At 40.4% G+C, this 18,029-nt stretch overlaps 1 protein-coding gene across 2 annotated transcripts in view; it reads right to left on the reverse strand.

Moving 5' to 3' along the window:
• LOC137265960 (uncharacterized) overlaps nt 1-18,029 on the reverse strand; it is a 63,338-nt gene that overhangs the window by 12,390 nt on the left and 32,919 nt on the right. Inside the window, exons 1-2 of one of the 2 annotated variants that reach the window (XM_067801448.1) lie at nt 17,594-17,707; nt 17,405-17,506 (exon numbers count right to left, since the gene is read on the reverse strand). In XM_067801448.1, the coding sequence (XP_067657549.1) occupies nt 17,405-17,471 (67 nt within the window). In that variant the 5' untranslated portion in view covers nt 17,472-17,506; nt 17,594-17,707. Of the gene's footprint in view, nt 1-17,404; nt 17,507-17,593; nt 17,708-18,029 lie in introns of those variants that run through there. The other variant, XM_067801447.1, reaches the window with a different exon arrangement.

The raw sequence follows: 18,029 nt of genomic DNA on the forward strand, positions 1-18,029 counted from the left end.
ACTAAAGTCGACCATTGTCATTAAAATCAGCCTAGTAGCCTATAGATAGTGGTTAAAGCGTTCGTCCTTCACACCGAAGACCTGGGCCTAGAATTTCGAAGCTCTCTTATCGCTAAAATAGTCGTAAGTTAATGTTAATGTATGGCACATACGACTACCTTAGCGCTAGGATAACTTCGAAAATCTAGGCCGTGGGTCCGATTCCCCAGATGGGTACAATGTCTGAAGCTCATTTCTGGTGTCCCCCTACGTGATATTTATGGGAAAATGCTGAAAGCGGCGTAAATCTAAACTCATTCACACTCACATCCAGATATCAATATCTTTCATATCCCGTGTAACAATGATATTTTACCGTTTTCCAAAACGGGCAACGTGTTACTTTAATTGGGTGTGGTGTTAAAACATTTAATTGAAAGTCAAGTTTCAACTGGTAAAAGGTTTTACTCGAGAAAAAAAACAATAATTCGTTGGAACTGATTGGTTTTCATCACTCCAAAACGCGCGTCCATTTAATTTGCAAAACCGATATAGCAATTTTTCACATTCTGTACTTGCAAGGGAACACATTAGGTTTGTAACAAACACGAAAACGTGACCTCAATCAAAGAGATACTTCCTCACTGAGTTTCGCTTTGAAGATAATTCGCCTCACGAACGTAGCCAATATCCCATGGTGTTCCTAGTTGAAAGAGAACGTGATGAATGATGCCACAGTGCGTAACTGATCATTTCGGCCTGGTTAAGTGATCATAGCATTCATAATAAACCTCGACATCAAAGACACACCTTCTAAAATATTCCTTATTGTCATGGATGGAAGAAAGCGTTTCTGCTTTATTAAATAAATGTAATGAGAAAATGCGGTTAGCTGAAGTATCGACAACCGATGCTGAAAAATGACAACCTTTTCGTGTGGTTACTTTTGTTGTCATGTTTGTCTGTGTTTATCAATAATAATATTAATGTTTATTATGAATGAAAATAGTAATTCGTGAACATTGTTAACCGGAATTACGCTCGTTGTGATAGCATAGTCCGACTATTTACAAGTTACAACCTCAGTGCAGAGTTATGTCCTTTTGCTGTAACCGGAACTGATTGGAATCGCGAAACTATTTTGCAGTAATATGATGTCAGGGACACCGATAACTATTCTTGTATCGTTGTGGACATTCCATGCCTGACGAGCCACCTTCAAATCTTGATTTATAACGTTAAGAGGTTAATCCATCCCTGCTACGTTTAATTCTCTTAAACTGAGACATGCCACGGAACTGACGGACAGAATAAGACAAAAATCCATGTTATCCTGCGGGACCTATTTCCGAGTCATGCATGGAATGAGGAAGTCACGTGACAAACCAGTACGCCACGAATCTAACGTCCCGTATCTTAATTGTGAAATATTAAGCGCAAAGCGCGTACTAACAGGCCGACCAGTTAGGGATGGTGGCATTCTCACACTTGGCATTTTATTACCCACAAGTCAGAGCAACTTCCTCCCTCAAATTCCATATTGATTTTCTTTAACTGTACAGTGGGCTGCGGCTAAAAATAGCCCCAAACTGTCGATGAAATGTCAGAATCTCAGAGTACTGGAGCTTGTGCTTCTTCGATTCAGTTTACGGTCTTTTCGGAAAAAAAGTTTATCAATAATGCATATATGAAAGTCTAATAAAGAGAGACAAACAACATACTTCCAGAATATGCTTTTATCCAAGAGTTAATCAATTTTGTATATTTTTGTCTGTAAAATGGTATATGTATAGCATGTTTGACATTTAGACTGGTGATAAACACGATAGTTCATTGTGGGAGAGACAAGCGTTCAAACCTAGATCGGTCTTTAGATCGCTGTGTATGTTTTATTGGTGTACGTTTTATCAGCGTCAATCCCCGTACAACCTATTAGTGCATATATATGAACTGACCAAACAGAGAATACGGGAAGTCAATGGGTAAATACTTTTCGACTGCTCTTATATACAGGATTCAGAGGATTAATAGATAGATAGATAGATAGATAGATAGATTTAGATAAGTCTAGCCTAGATAGAGGCTATCCGTGGGTTACCTAAAATAAGTCTGGATGACTAAACGTGAAAGCATATTCGATTAATATGTATATGGACTTAAAATAGATGGATGGATGATGGTTGGTTGACTTAGACAGGGAAATGATTACTAGATGGGTAGATATATGAATGGTTGCAACAATATGGTAAATGATAGATTAATTGATTGACAGATTAATGGTGGATTTAACAGGACAAATAGTGGATTATGGGTTGATATGTTGATGGTTGATTTGCTGAGGCAGATTGTTGTGTAAAGGGTAGGTGGATTGATGGATGACTTACCATGAGCGGTCGATGGATGGGTATTTAGATTGACGATGGACTTAATAGGACAAAATTGGGGATTAATGGGTCGTTAGACGGATAGCTGACTTAACAGAGAAAATGATGGATTAATTCGTAGACCAACTGATGACCGACGTACTGAGCAAATTATGGATAAACGGATGGGTGGATTGAGTGAGTGACTGAATATGGCTTTACGTCGCTGTTAGCAATATTCCAAACAAATATCACGGCTGGAGACACGAGAAATGGGCTTCATAGGGTTGAAACAGGGTGACGTTTCGGCGTGACGGAAATAATGGAATATGGGTCTGTATGAGGCGACAGGTGAAGACACGTAACAGCTTCTTGTTAAGGAAGGGGTGACCAGAAGGTCAGATACACTTGTAAGGTAAGTGTACCTCATCGCCAGGGAACAATCAGTCACGACAGTATCCAGTGGTCGTAAAGGGCAGAAGTAGTGATGAAAACCGATCACTGGAAACCAGTAATGGCACCAGACGGTAATGACACTTGATGCCCTGAGGCAATTTACCTAATTGAAACTCGTTCCAATATGGAGTAAACATTTCACCAGATGATTTAGTTGTATTGTGGTTGTTCGGTTACAAATAGTTTACATGTTCACCAGTACTACTTTGAATTGTATGATCTGATTCCCTCCATCGAGCTATCCCTTGATCGTTTGGTAGAGGAACTAGCTGATTAGACTGTTGTCTCGTTGGTAAACTTATAGTAAGTGGGTGAGTTTCGCTTTTAACAATATTCAAGCAATATCTTGCTGACGGACACCCAAAATGGGCTTCACTCATTGGAGCCATCTGGGCAGACGAGTGAACACGGCAGACTGATAGATGATGTAGACAGAGTGTTGACTTAAAATAGCAATTGGCATTTTCACGCCCTCATAGTTAGATGGCGGGTCATTTTGTAACTGAGTGACTCCCCGTCCGCTGTCAGTTCTTAAACCAAACTAACCAGGTTTGATCATATCAGTTGTGTTTCTAACATATTACCGAGGTCGGTCAAGTTTCAGTCATGTTTTCAACGCCTCAACGTTAACGCTGTCGACGTTATATTGACTTAAGCCGCCGATGGACACAGCTGAGGCCATGCTGTAAATACAGAGTCGTGATTAAAGTCAACATTGTGAGTGTTATGCAAAAAAATTTCCGTGCCATAAAGAAGATTTGTAAACTTTGCGTGGCTAAAAGTACAACATTGTAAACAATGCCTGTTAATGCCACTATCCAAAAGAGTGATGGCTTCGCGCCTCGTGCATTGATCTAACCCAGGTTTTATTGCATCGCATTAACAGAGACGAATGAGAATTGTAGACCAGCTCCTGTCGGCCGCAAGTATAGAACAAAGGCGCTGTCTGTCCATATGTTCAAGTTAACGTTCATTAACAGTAATATGTCATAGGACAATGAATAATACATATACTGCCTGTCCCAAGAAGATAATAACTTGACCAATTAAGATGACATAATGCAATGAATTGCATCATATACCGGTATAATGGTAACGATTTAGTAATTAAAAATATTTTATAGTATGGTCTGAAAGGCATTCGTATAGATGGTATTGTATTAACAATGTGGGTTTGCTGTAACAACTGTTTAAAAATTAGGACACTATTTGGATATAGATTGATCACGAGTTTGAACTCTTGGGAATTGAAAGAAAATTCCGATGAGACTTATTTCATTCATCATGTGTTACTAAGGGTCCTCGGGTATTTCAATGTGATCGATGACTGCCTTTAAACTTCCTCTGATTGTGGTAAAGTTTAATTCTTTATTTGTCCTTCAGATGTTCTTGTATGCCTAAACGTCTGAAGTATGCCTACAGATCAGACGAAGACATTTTCATTTGCTAAAAACAATCTCACTGAATCTAACTGTTGTGTTAGTTGTAGTGTTACAACTGCAAAAAGTTCCAGATGGTGGCAGTGATAATTAGACGTTCAAACACTCACATAGACAACGAATACTAGTAAATGTTGCATGTCTCCATAGGTTTACAAAGTGAAAGAACTGCCTGGCGTTGAACGTTTCTAGTAGTAACATGGCTGTTAGGTCATTATACATCAACTAATGAATGTCCCGCGGTAGAATAGGTCTTCAGCAAACCATCCTTGCTATAAAAGGCGTCTATCCTTGTCGTAACAGGCAACTGATCGGGTGGTAAGGCTCGCCGACTTGTTTGGCACATGTCATCGGTTCCCAATGGCGCAGATCGATGCTCATGCTGTTGATCACTGCTTGGTCCAGACTTGATTTTTTACAGACCGCCGCCATATAGCTGGAATATTGCTGAGTGCGGCGTAAAACCGAACTCATTCACTCACTCGCTCAACAAATGATAGTTCGAAAGCTTGGCTGTTTGTCTGTAATCGCACAGTCACTCCCCACACGTATATACTAATACAGACACGAAGTAGTTTAAGTGAATGTGATTTACACCGCTCTAAGTAATATTCCAGCAATATCACGGCGGTATATCAAGAAATGGTTTAACTCATTGTACTCATTTTGGGAATCGAACCAGGGTCTACGGCGATCAGAGCGAACACTTTCACTACCACTGCACCCCATCACGTTGTTTAAAGTAATGACAGTTTGAAAACACATCCAGCACTCGCAGGTGAGGTTGACAAACAGCAACCCTAGTCTGTAAATATGCGACCACGAGGGTGCAATTAATCAAGCGATAATTTGAACACATACGTAATGTGGGGGCCACATATGAGACAAATATATCTGTTGATGGATTTTGTCACCATATGATTTATGTGACAATTATTTTCTTCTCGACATATCTGTGCTATTCTGGTTTAGGTTCATAGGATTAGGACTAATACAATTATCTATCTTGAGCAGTTGTAAATTATGTTATTGTTCATGTTTTCCATCACTGATCCCCAATATCCGATTACACAGTGAATGGGGAGATCTTTAAATATGGCGATGGCTGGACCAGCGGCTGTCCAACATAATCCATCTGCTAATAACTGTCATGAAGAAAAATCAATGTACAGGCATGTCAGATATTTCACAGCCAATACACACACCAGTTAAAGAAGACAGTTCTTAATCCTTGTGATATTGTGATGACCACACAATGTTTAGGATAACCTTGTTGATTTTATTCAATGAGATGATCACACAATGTTTAGGATAACCTTGTTGATTTATTCAAGGGGATGATCACACAATGTCTAGGATAACCTTGTTGATTTTATTCAAAGGGATGATCACACAATGTTTAGGATAACCATGTTGATTTTATTCAAGGGGATGATTACAAAATGCTTAAGATAACCTTGTTCGTTTTATTCAAGGTGATGATCTACCAAAGTTCTTGCATCTTTTTTAGTTGATGGTATAAAACGAATGTCCTTACTCGTACATCTGGTGATGATTACATAATGTTTCGGATAACCTTGTTGATTTTATGCCAGTTGACGATCTCGCAATGTTTTGGATTTGTTTATTTATTTAGCAGATGGTGTAACAACATTAAGGGGAGTGTTCGTACTCTTATATCTGTAGATAACCTTGTTGACTTTATTCCAGGTCATATTTAGAAATATTACTTATATTTATAATATTACTTAAAATGATGATCACAAAATAAGAGAATACCATATCTCCTTTATTGATCAACGGTAACGGAATGTGTAGTAGAATGTCCTTCCCTTAATACACCAGATGATGATCACACAATGTTTAGGAGAATGGCATCCTTACTCCCGAATTAACGGTAACAGAACGGTCCTTACTCATACACCAGGTGATGAAAACACAATTTCCAGGAAAATGTGATACTTACACAGCCTTTACAAGACAAGTTTTGCCTAGGTTTCATAGGAAAATGATAATTCAATGTTTCTTACTCCTTAATCAGGTGTTACTAACATAACGTTTGGGAGGATGAGCTCAGTTCTTGAGCAGGTTAACAGCAACAATTATGCCACTCCTTTATCAGGTGATGATCGCAAAACATGGACAATGTTCTCATCCCATCACGAGGTGAACGTATGATCTGGTTTGGTTTGGTTGTTGTTTAACGCCGCACTTAGATAGGCCATGAACATCGTTCTACGCAATTGGAACCGATGACATATGTCAACGAAGAAAGCGATTCTGACCACCCGATCCCGTTAGTCGCCTCTTATGATAAGCATGGGTGACTGAAGATCAATTCTAACCCGGATCTTCACGTCTGTCAAAGTACTAAGACACGGGATTAAGATCATACATATATATCCATAAAAGTTGGCTGCATATCCCCAAAGTACAGGGTCAAAACGTGCCAACCACATCCTTTACAATGCGTATTGAGTAACCTTCATTTATCCATATCGCGCAGTCAGCCAGAACCCACCATTATACATTTCCCTCAAAAGATCGATAAGTTAACAAGGAAAACCAACAGCCTCTAAATCAAATCAGCTAATATTATCGACTTGGGCTTCTTGCAAATCCATGCTTCCGTTTGCCCCACAGACATTAACTTGATTTCTACCTCTAGGGACCTACATAGACACACAATGTTAACTTTAAACTCCAAATGGTATCTTTTCCGCCTGGCCAGAGGTATTTAGTGAACACACTGTTCGTTGTACAGCTTCTAATTCCGTCTAGTCAAACTAATGTGTCGGTCAATGACGTCAGTAAATAGCATTACCAGGAGATTCATCGATAGGAAATGTAAGTAAATGTATGTAATCCAAGAATTCTGTTTGCATAGCCTTGTGCAAACACTGAGATACTACTGAGATCGATGATAGACATGTATATCTTACGAATATGCTTTGACAGATAAAATCCAGTATTCTTACTCGTGTGTGTATGCTTTTAACTGATGCCATGATATTTCAAATAGGTGTAAGAAATACATAAAAAAATTAGGTGACTCACACCACACGCTCCTTTGATGTCCCATCTTATGAAAGATTTCGGTTTTACAAGGCATAAACAGTAGCATGGGAAAGTAGTTTGTGCAGTGGGAAAGACATAGAAAGGGAGCCTTTGCCCAACTGTGCCTGGCCGTCCAACGTTTAGGAAGCATTCTGCCTATAGTCCTTTCAAAGAATTGCAGGTCATTGCCTTGTGTGGGTATATTTCTTGCCCTTTCTGGAATAGACGTATTTCCAGGATATTTATCCAAAGTTAACCTCTGTCGATCAAAGTAGGAACCCCATTGACGAACATTGGTCCAAGGTGAGGGGTGTGGTTTTACGCTATTGTCAGCAATATTCTATGAATATCACCGCGGGGGACACCAGGAATAGGCTTCACACATTGTACCCATGTTAGGAATCGAACCCGGGTCTTCGGCGTGACGAACGAACGTTTTAACCACATAATAACAAACGTATGAGGTTCCGGATGTGACAATATTCAGAACACTTCTGGATAAGTGTTCTTACTGTCAACCTCTGGTTTATGTGACCTAGACTAGAGTAACATAGCTTCAACAGTTTTGACTGATATGAGTTATCTGCAAGGATGGAGAGGACAATTTTGCAGGTAATAACAAAGATGTGCCTACCAAAGCGCTATCTTCTAATTTATCGTCTGATGGATGAAAGACAGCGCAGTCATTAATATGCAACATTTAAGTAAAACAGGATCGTTTTGGGGTTTGAGATATGTCATTTAAGCGAGACAACTGGCATCTTTGCGTGCATTTTAAGTGCACTTTCTTTGCGAACAAATGATACCTGCGTGCAAATACCTCGCCCCTTCAAATAGCCGGACCGAATATGTGTTAATCACCTCGATCAATCAACGCGGAAACATCTCTCTTTGATTTGCCTAGTAATCGCCTGTTCAGAGACCATCTCATTTTATCACCCCGAGGATGCATGTTCACGTTGATGTCTGCGCTACAGTGAGATCAATATAAACAAAACTGACTTCTTTAGACCAGTATTGCTACAATTACTGGACACGTTCGAGGAGTGTGTGTGAGCGAGTATATTTTGACACCACTTTTAGCGATATTCTAGCAATATCAAGGCGGCGGACACCAGGAATTGGCTTCACATATTGTACCCATATGGGGAATGGAACCTGGTGTTCGGCCTGTCGAGCGAAAGCTTTAACCATTAGGCTACCCCACCACCGCACGTTTGAGCAACATCAACCATTTTTAGGAATTAGAGGAACACGGGATTGATGCATGTCATCTATTATTACCATACGTGACGTTAGGGGTGGTGGGTTTAGTGGTGAACCACGATGCGTCCGATTGGACGTCTTTGCGAATTTAATTCATATTCCTCCAATACCGTTTTTCTTTATCTGAAAAGAAATATATTTCTGGTAGTCAGTTTCACTCAACATTGGTTCATCATAGCAAATGATTGCCATAAGAATAAGGGGTGGGTGAGTATGGTTTTACACCGCTTTTAGCAATATTCCAGCAATATCACTTCGGTGGACACCAGAAATGGGCGTCACAAAATGTACCTATGTGAGGAATTGAACCCACGACTTCGGCGTGACGAGAAAACGCTTCCACCACTCGGCTACCCTACCCTCTCGGTATTCGTTACACGACCACGATTGATTATACATCAACAGTTGACAGTTTCATTCTCTATTTAGACACTCTTCCTTCAGGTCAAACATGCCCTATGTACATGCATCTACCTCAGTGCTCACATATAATGCTTTCATGTTCATAATTAAGATTCCCCCTGTTGACACGATGTACAGCCTGAGTATTGGCAAACCAGCAGGTTGACACCTCGACAGTTGTGCATATCTGATAAAATCACGTGCCATCTGTTGTAGAGTGTGTATCAACGACAAGATCTGATCACACATGTACCAGATTGTGCAGAGGTCACATCAGCTTTAACCTCGTTATGAGGCAGGGGACACCAATTAACAATATAAACAAAGAAAAGATAATTATGACCAAATGGAAATTGTCGGATTGAACAATCGTATTTTGACTTCCCCGTCATTGCCTAAAGTCAGAAACGGCAGTTCCATCCGGAGGGCGAATATTCGCATCAAGATACATGTACTCCTAGCTGCTGTTAGCGAACATTTACAGAGAACCGATCATAGCTATGTTAATCCACATTATCGCATTACATGCGAGACACACCTTGGTCCTAAAACAATGTGAGTACCTCACAACGGGGAACGGCAAATCTGAAAAGATTTGCTGCGTCTGCGTACAGACATTTAAGGTGTATAACAGATTATAATTATTTATGCTATATGTGGTGTCACAGTACACAGTTGGTACACAGCTGTGTGGGTATAGTGAAGAGTAGCGTCTCTTCAGTGAGGTGGGGTGACGTGAAATGAGGCTTAATGTCGCACTTCAGAATATTTCGCTCATATGACAACGTGCATGCGTTTGTATGTATGGCTATTTGTTCTAGCCTAGACTTTAGCTGGATTTGTAGTGCTAACTTACCGAGATATCATGCCGCAGTTAAACATGAATACCCTATTCAACCACATTTTACTGACTCCGACCTGTCCTTGCACCATTAATGCCGAGCACCAGACAGGGACCAACAAGTACCATATTTGAACGTATTTTCGTATCATGCGGCCGGGGATCGAACCCGAGACTTTCTGGCCTTCTCCCCACGGAGTCGGTCGCGTCTCTTCAGCGTTAGGAAAATGAATCCTTAAATAGAGAACTGGAATTGAAGATTCGCCCTGAGGTAAACTCGTGCAAGTACCATAAACATGATGGTAGCTTTGAACAAACTGACACATATCTTAGACCTATTACACTTTCCTCCTCAATGTCCTGGCAAACCGTGGCATACTGAACTACAAACTTGTGATACTTTAAACCCACGTCACTCAAACACTGTCACCACAAATAGTGTTAACCTCATCACGTCCAATTGCCCGTAAGGTCATTACAATCTAATTAAAACTGTCTGATCTTGATGTAAGCAAATTGAAGTCCCTGAAGCTCAGATGTCCCCAGAGCTATTGTTCCGCTTCATCTTGTGCTAAAACCTCGTCCTCATCAACAACCATGCCCTGGGACATTTCAGTTGTCTCCATACAAAACATTAGACACCTAAGTTTAAAAACAGCTCGTGACCTTGCAGACATCTATGTCAATTCCCAGACTCTCCACCTTTCGAATTGGTAGAAGTCCAACAGCTTGTCCTATGTAGCCATGTTCTGATCTAGGGCTACAATAACGTTCTAGGACAAATGTCTGAGCTTCGGCTGGTTAATGGTATTAGCGGCCCCCACTTTATATAATCTCCTCACGTCCAGTAATTAGACGCACATTCTGTCTTAAACCCTGTGAAGAGGAAATTTGTCTGAAGAGGAGGGCGATTAGTCCAGCGAGGCACCGGTGTTGGATCTTAGGGAAGCTGGTGAGCTAAATACGGACTGTCTAGTCTTTCTCACAACTTAACATAGGATAGCAGATGAGAGGAAGACAGGATTAATCTGGCAAATGACCACCCTTGAGGATTATCTCAGTTCGGAACCCTAACAGTGCGCCATTATCGCATTGTCTGGTTAGATTTGAGATGTTGGTGCTTATTACTGAATGATATCCACATTATATGGCAAGTACGGTGTGACTAATATGGGATCAATATGCCTTGAGTAAATAGATATGACAATACTGGGCTAATGGTTGATGGATTCAACAAATCTCTTTTCTGATTGCAGAATTAGAAGCATCGTCAAACTCAAGTTCCTGAACATGTCTAAAAGCATACGGTCACACAGGGCAGATAGCCACAGTATCACACGGTCACACAATGACACACGATCACACAGGGAGCGACGGGCACACAGTGACACACGGTCACATAGTGACAAACGGTCACAGTATCATTCGGTCACATTATGACAGGCAGTCACAGTATCACAAGGTCATATGGTGTCAAACAGTCACACAGTCAAACGGTAACAGACGGTCACATTATCACACCCTGTCACCCAGTGACAGACGCCTACAGTCTGTCACGGTCCCATGTGACGTATGGTCACACAGTTATAAGGTCACATAATAACACACAATCACGGTATCACACGGTCATACAGTGACAGACGGTCACATGGTAACAAACGGTCACACGGTCACATGGTGACACGTGGTGAAAAACGATCACAGTGTGATAGCTGAGATATCGTCTTCCGATGTGGTTCCGCTGTTCACGAAACACAGCACCCAAATTCGCATTTCGAATCTGTCACGAGAAACATCGCTTGCAGAGAACTATTCCAAAATCTCCATAACGATTAGCATCACAAATGGTGAAGAGAAGTAGAATTAAGCTGAGCCTGTGAGATTTATTGGTAGTAGGTGCTAACACAGTTGGCACTGGTCAGCCACAAACTGTAATGACTTCACACACGAAACCATATCCCAGGGTGAGCGTATTCCTTTAGCGTGGCTGCATGTCTATATTACACTCAGGAATGTTGTTATATAGCGCCCGAGACCCGGGTGTTTTTAATCCAGCAGTTTTAGGGTTGTCAAACAAATGTTAGCAAAGACAATGAACAGTAAGAGTGAACAACAATTTATGTGAATCGGTCAATTGGAACAAATGTTATAGGTTTGATTACTCCTCTTCAGTAGTGAGTGAGTATTGCTTTATGTCGCATTTAACGATATTTCAGCAATACCACGGCGGGAGACACCAGACATGGGTTTACACATTATACCCATGTGGACAATGGAACCCGGATCTTCGGCGTGACAAGCCAATGCTTTCCCCTAGGCTACCAGTAAACATAGATTACAGATTACTCTCGCAGTAGAGTCCGCAAAGGAACTTGTGAGACACGGTTGTATCAGCTATCTTGAGATTCATTCAGATTCATGTATTCATATTTAATCACGTCAAAGTGTGCCTTAATACAGAAATCACATTTAAATATTTTTTAAAAAATCATCATCATCATCATCTATCTTTAACATTCAGAGTTAACAGCCTGCATATAAAACACCTAATGATATATGACACGGTCGTTATTACAGGAAACCGGAAGCCCACATGCTGCGTCATGTGCATGAACATGTTTTTACATATCTTATATACAAATATACACCGGCATTATAATTCTAATGAACGGAAACGTAATTTGTGCTCAACCTATGATAATCATCATTGGCTATGCATGATGCGCAGATACAAGGCATGATTGTATAGTTGGTCAAAATGCATGGGCAAATGTGTCGTGTGAAGTATCCTCATGTTTGGTGGGATGCATAATTCATGCAACACTTTACCATTCCATCAGTGATGTGTACTTAGGTTACCATTAGCAACAGCAGACTAACGCTTAGTCTCTGAATATATAGCAAACATTTTTGATAGCAACAATAAACCCTTTCAAGTTGAAAAGGGGTCCAGCTGTCCTGGGCAATTCAAGGCCTGGCAAATCTAGAATTGCTTCATTTAGGATTTAAACATTGCATGGAGGGCTAGGCTGTAAGGAAACTAATCTGGTTCAGGGACGACGAGACAAACTACAGACAGATATTCTGTATGTTGTATATTGTTCACACATGTATACAAAATGTTGTATGTGGGCCGGGGGCCTTAATTAGAATAGACTCTTTTGACCTGACCTGACCAAGCATTTGCTCCTAGTTAAAAAAAACCCGCTGGAGCATAAACTATACTACCCATCAAAAGTGTAGATTCACTAGTGTAAATTCTGCCACTTACTTCAGTCAAATATTTTAAGTTAGATTTTCCAAACTAATCCACGATGTTTATAAGTACTTGTACGCGAGTTCAATACGTGATGAAACTCAGTGAAAAATGGTGAATTCTTAACAACCTTTACACCAAAACTCAGCTATTCACATGCACGATATTTGCATATGCTTTCCAGCAATAATTGGATGCATGATCCTCGTACAGTGTATGTGCATACGGTTTGCAGTTGGTTCCCCCTATAACTTATAGTGAGTGTTTTAAGTGAGTGTAAGCGTTTGGTGGGTAGTAGAGTAACACATTAGCACGACTTCATTCATGTTCATTCTTAAATTGGAGAAGCCTCTGGCGGGTTACTGACTTCTGAAGGACGATGGTCAAGTTTACTGGCTAGGATCGCGAGAGATCCATGATGCTAGAGGCGACCTTGACGGGATCTGGACGTCAGGGTTACTGATTTGGGCGATGCATGTCTGATTGTCTGGTCGAAGTGCCATATTTCACACCCTGGAATATGGCTGAAACAGTACTGAGTACCGCTTTAAACAACAAACCAAACTAATTATTCCCCAAACGTTCGTAGCCCTTAGAACTCCTTAAGCCCGTTCTTAACCCAGTGACTAAGATAAAAGTTTAGAATTCTTAGGGCTACGAAAGTTTCGAGAATAACCAGGCAGAAACATAATTACTTGACTGTGTTTAAAGTGGGGAAATTTGGATTGAATTTGAGAAATTTGTATCTCCCTATACACGTGTTTATAGTGGAGAGTGTCAAATTTGTTGCATTCCCCTTTCGTCATACTAAGCTCCGGATCTTCAGTTAAAAGATTGTTCTTGCCCAACCACTTGTAATTTTCAAGTGTTGTAATATTAATATCTCTCTTTAGTCGGCGTTTGCTCGTTACACCGAAGACCCGGGTTGAATTCTTTACATAGGTACAATGTGTGAAGCCAGTTTCTGGTGTCCACCGCCGTGATATTGCTGGAATATTCCTAAACGCATCGCAAGACAATACTCATTCACGCTCATATCACTCTCTTGTGTGATATCCGCCCTGACTGATTCCATGCTGATTTCAACCCGAACAATCACTGATAATACATGTTCATTACGCCTAGATATTAAAAGGCATCGGGAAGCTGTTATTGAAGGGATGATACCGGTCAATACTCCGAACGTACTGCAAGTAAGCAATAACTATATATATGTGCATATTTGCAATCACTTAATACACCCTATATGAGGTTAATGAGGTATTCAGGTATCTATTAACAGCACACACAGACGAGTCCGCTATCTGATCACAGTATCTGGAAACATATATATCCCCTCATTCCAGTAGGATGTGGATTATTCAACAAAGATATCAAATTCCTGTTACAATGAGTTCAATATTGGTGATACCGCAAACTCTGAATTATATATGCTTGGGCGTATGGTCGCAGGTGCCACTACAATAGGAAAACACGTTCGAGATATCCACACTGATCAATACGGGAGACAGATAATGAGATGCATCTGTTAATGATAGTGTTTGTCTGCTCTGAACTATTATATACGTTACACATTGAAAGGGCTTTGGACTTAAATATTTATTACAAATTTATGCACCAAGTAAAATCGATACATGTGTTTTGGAATCTGAATGAACGTTGGCTTGTGTGAAGGAAGTCGATAAAAGGTATTTGTTCAAAATTAAAGTCATGGGGTTAACTATGCTTTTTTCCGAAAAGGACATCTTGCAGTCAATTTGATATAATATAATATATATATATAATAATAATATTTGAGTTAACGTTAGTTATAATGGACATTGTATTTTCCATCAAGAACAATGTTTTCCACATTAACTTTTTATGGCGTTTCGTATTTCAACAGGGAATTTCCCGTTACGTCTATTGTAAGCATTGGGACTGGACTCCGTGTTGTTGATATTACCCATCCGACATGGAGGCGTTTTTCTCCTGGAATGTTGATGGGTCAGTTTGACTGAGTAGCACAGCAAATCAAATTGGACTAATTCAAATCAAGGGCAGATAATTAGAGATCGCGACAACCATCTGAATGGATCCAAGCTGTCTGTTGGTTTATCGAGATCTGGAGCATGTGTTTTTGAAAAATAGGCTAAATCAGTCGTGATTCAGTTCACGGTGAACAAATGCAATTTGAAATGACTACTCCATACTCTCCCAGAAACATGATGTACGTAACGGAATGAGCCGAGTGGATCCGAACGCTTCAAGAATTTTTACAAGGACTGAAATAAAGCGAAAAGGCCAGAGGCCAGATATTCCAGATCTCCTTGTTATTGATCCCATGTAGTGCTAGGTGGTTGCTGTTCAACTTTCGGAAATCAAGTGACATTTAGAAAAGACGACTTTTTTGTTTCTGTACGACCATGTATTCTGAAGGCCTGCACAGATCAATCTTCTGTTGTTGTGATCATGATGGATGTTCACAACACTCACAAATGCTGTGAGATCAAAACACGCTTTTACCTTTGGTGCCTTGTTAGATTTCTTAAAGGTAAAGTTTAATCCCAGACTGCCTTTGAAATAAGGATGGAAACTGGAATCAAAGCAGAGCCATAATAGCCCTTTTGTATCTTTAGCATTTGAAAGTTTCATAAGAAAATATACTGCGGCTTGGTCCACACTACGACTGAGGGAAAAATCTTTAAAAAAACGTATTTAACAAAACAGCGTTTAATCAGGGTTGTTATGACACGTGTGCATGACACATTTCAAACACAATGGCTTTTATACAGTCATCGTATGTTTAACATTTACATAATCCTAGGGCGACTTTGGCAAACCATGAATCATTAACATGAAAACATACTGGAGGCATCGTTATACTAAGCCAATATTTGATGTCACAGAAAATTCATTAACGCTGAATAATGTGAAGATGTTTTAGGCATTAACTATCTTCAATAATTTCTCATGCAGTGATAACATATTTTTACAGCTTTCATCTCCTTATTTTGCCTAGGATATGAAGCTAATTCTCAAGGTCAAAAAGATTTCACGGTTTTGACGTTTTGCGGTAAATTATAAATAACCTTCCGATGTATTCAAGCAAACAAGATCGCTTCCTAAACGGCAATATTTTTAAAGACGTCTTGCAGATTATTAATCTAATAAAATGTATGTGCATTTTTATTTTACTACGCAAAAGCTAGGGTATCTGTTACTTTTTGTAATTGGAAGCGTTGCAGCCAAAATGAAATCGTATCCGTCTTGTAACACGACCTACCACTGGCTCAACGTGATACGATCGGAACATACACTGTTGATTAACGTTATATCCACGCACAATGTTGGCCACAGTGTTGGTCATTGATTTCCGCCTTGTGAGGAAATTAAGGAACATTTACGTATAATCCCCTTCTTTGCGACACGTGACAAATCGTGAAGGAGAGCTGATTCGACGAGGCGTGAAATCAGTGATTGGACGCAAATTGATGTGAGGCTGTGCCTCGATCAGTTTTGGGACTGAAGATCTTCAGGACGGTCAGGAACAGCACAGATCAAGGTGTCCTGTTTTGAAGGGGATGAGGAAAGGAGGGGCTTACTAAAGACCATATATAATGGGATCTCCCTACAGGTTGATATTCATTCCATCCATTCTTTGTACAGCTAAGGCTATAATTGAATTTGTTTGGCTGCAGAACATAATCTAAATAGTTTTAGAGAAAACAACAACCAAACTATACAAAATGCAAAGGCCTTTAGAAACATAGGATGAACGGGAAATTTTACACAACCCATCACCCCCACCCCACTCCCCACCCCCACCCAACCACAGACACACACACACACACACACACACACACACACACACACACACACACACACACACACACACACATACACACACACATCTAATCTCACACACACACCTCACACTCCCACACACCTAGCCTCATCTCCAAGCCACCCCAAATATTTCCCATGCCCCGTTTTATAACAATTTCCCTGGGGTCGTAGGCCTTGAGTGCTCCCCACAACCACTTCGATATATACGATTGTGATGTCGAGATAAGGAGAGTTGAGTGGAGCGTGGTTACCTTCCAGATATTAATCCATTTCTATGCATCTTAGGGGAGATTACACGGCTCCATGAAAACAACGGCAAGAAACGTCAGCCCATGGGATAAATAACGTCACGTCTCCCAACAAGTTATGAATATATTTACTGATGCCTGTGATTGTGTTTCCAGGCAACAGGTAATAATCTCCGACGTCACGAGGCTACGGCTGGAGAACAACGTACAACACACGTCACGTAAATCCACACAATAACGTTGTCCAGTAATAGCACAAAAGGACTCACCTTCTGCAATGAACAGCATCACAATGAAGACTCCCGCCGTCACACACAAAGGAACAGAAGTCACCATGACGGATACGTCTGATCATCCTCTCATTCATAACGCTGTAAGGAAAAAAATTTATTAATAACAACATTCAGCTACACTGTAATTAATGATCGTGTCACCGATTATGACATTTTCTTACTGACCTTTCCACACACCGACTTTTGACGTCGTCCTGCTGCCGAGTTTAATGATGTGTGCAATTCAAAGGTTTAAGGCGCCTCAGAATGTCACCTGGGGCATAGTTTCGACACTACATTGGTTTAAGGCTCCCCACAATGTCACCTTGGGCATAGTTTCGACACTCCATGACAGAGATGTCACCAGAAGTGTTGAGGCATGCAACACGTATTGATTGGCATGACACCAATACCTGTTATTGTTACCACAATACGAACCCACTCAGAAATTAACAAGACCTGATTATCCATGCGGTGAAAGTTGTCCGACAAATATTGATTTGAAACGACAATAACCCTACCCATAATTGATTGATATTCAGTCAGCAGTGTCTAAAAACACTTTAAAGTTTGAGGCGTCCATAAATATTTAAGTCACTTTTTGAAGTTTTTGAGGATGTCG

The sequence above is a fragment of the Haliotis asinina genome, chromosome 15 (genome assembly GCF_037392515.1).
Source record: "Haliotis asinina isolate JCU_RB_2024 chromosome 15, JCU_Hal_asi_v2, whole genome shotgun sequence".
Lineage (NCBI taxonomy): Eukaryota > Metazoa > Mollusca > Gastropoda > Lepetellida > Haliotidae > Haliotis > Haliotis asinina.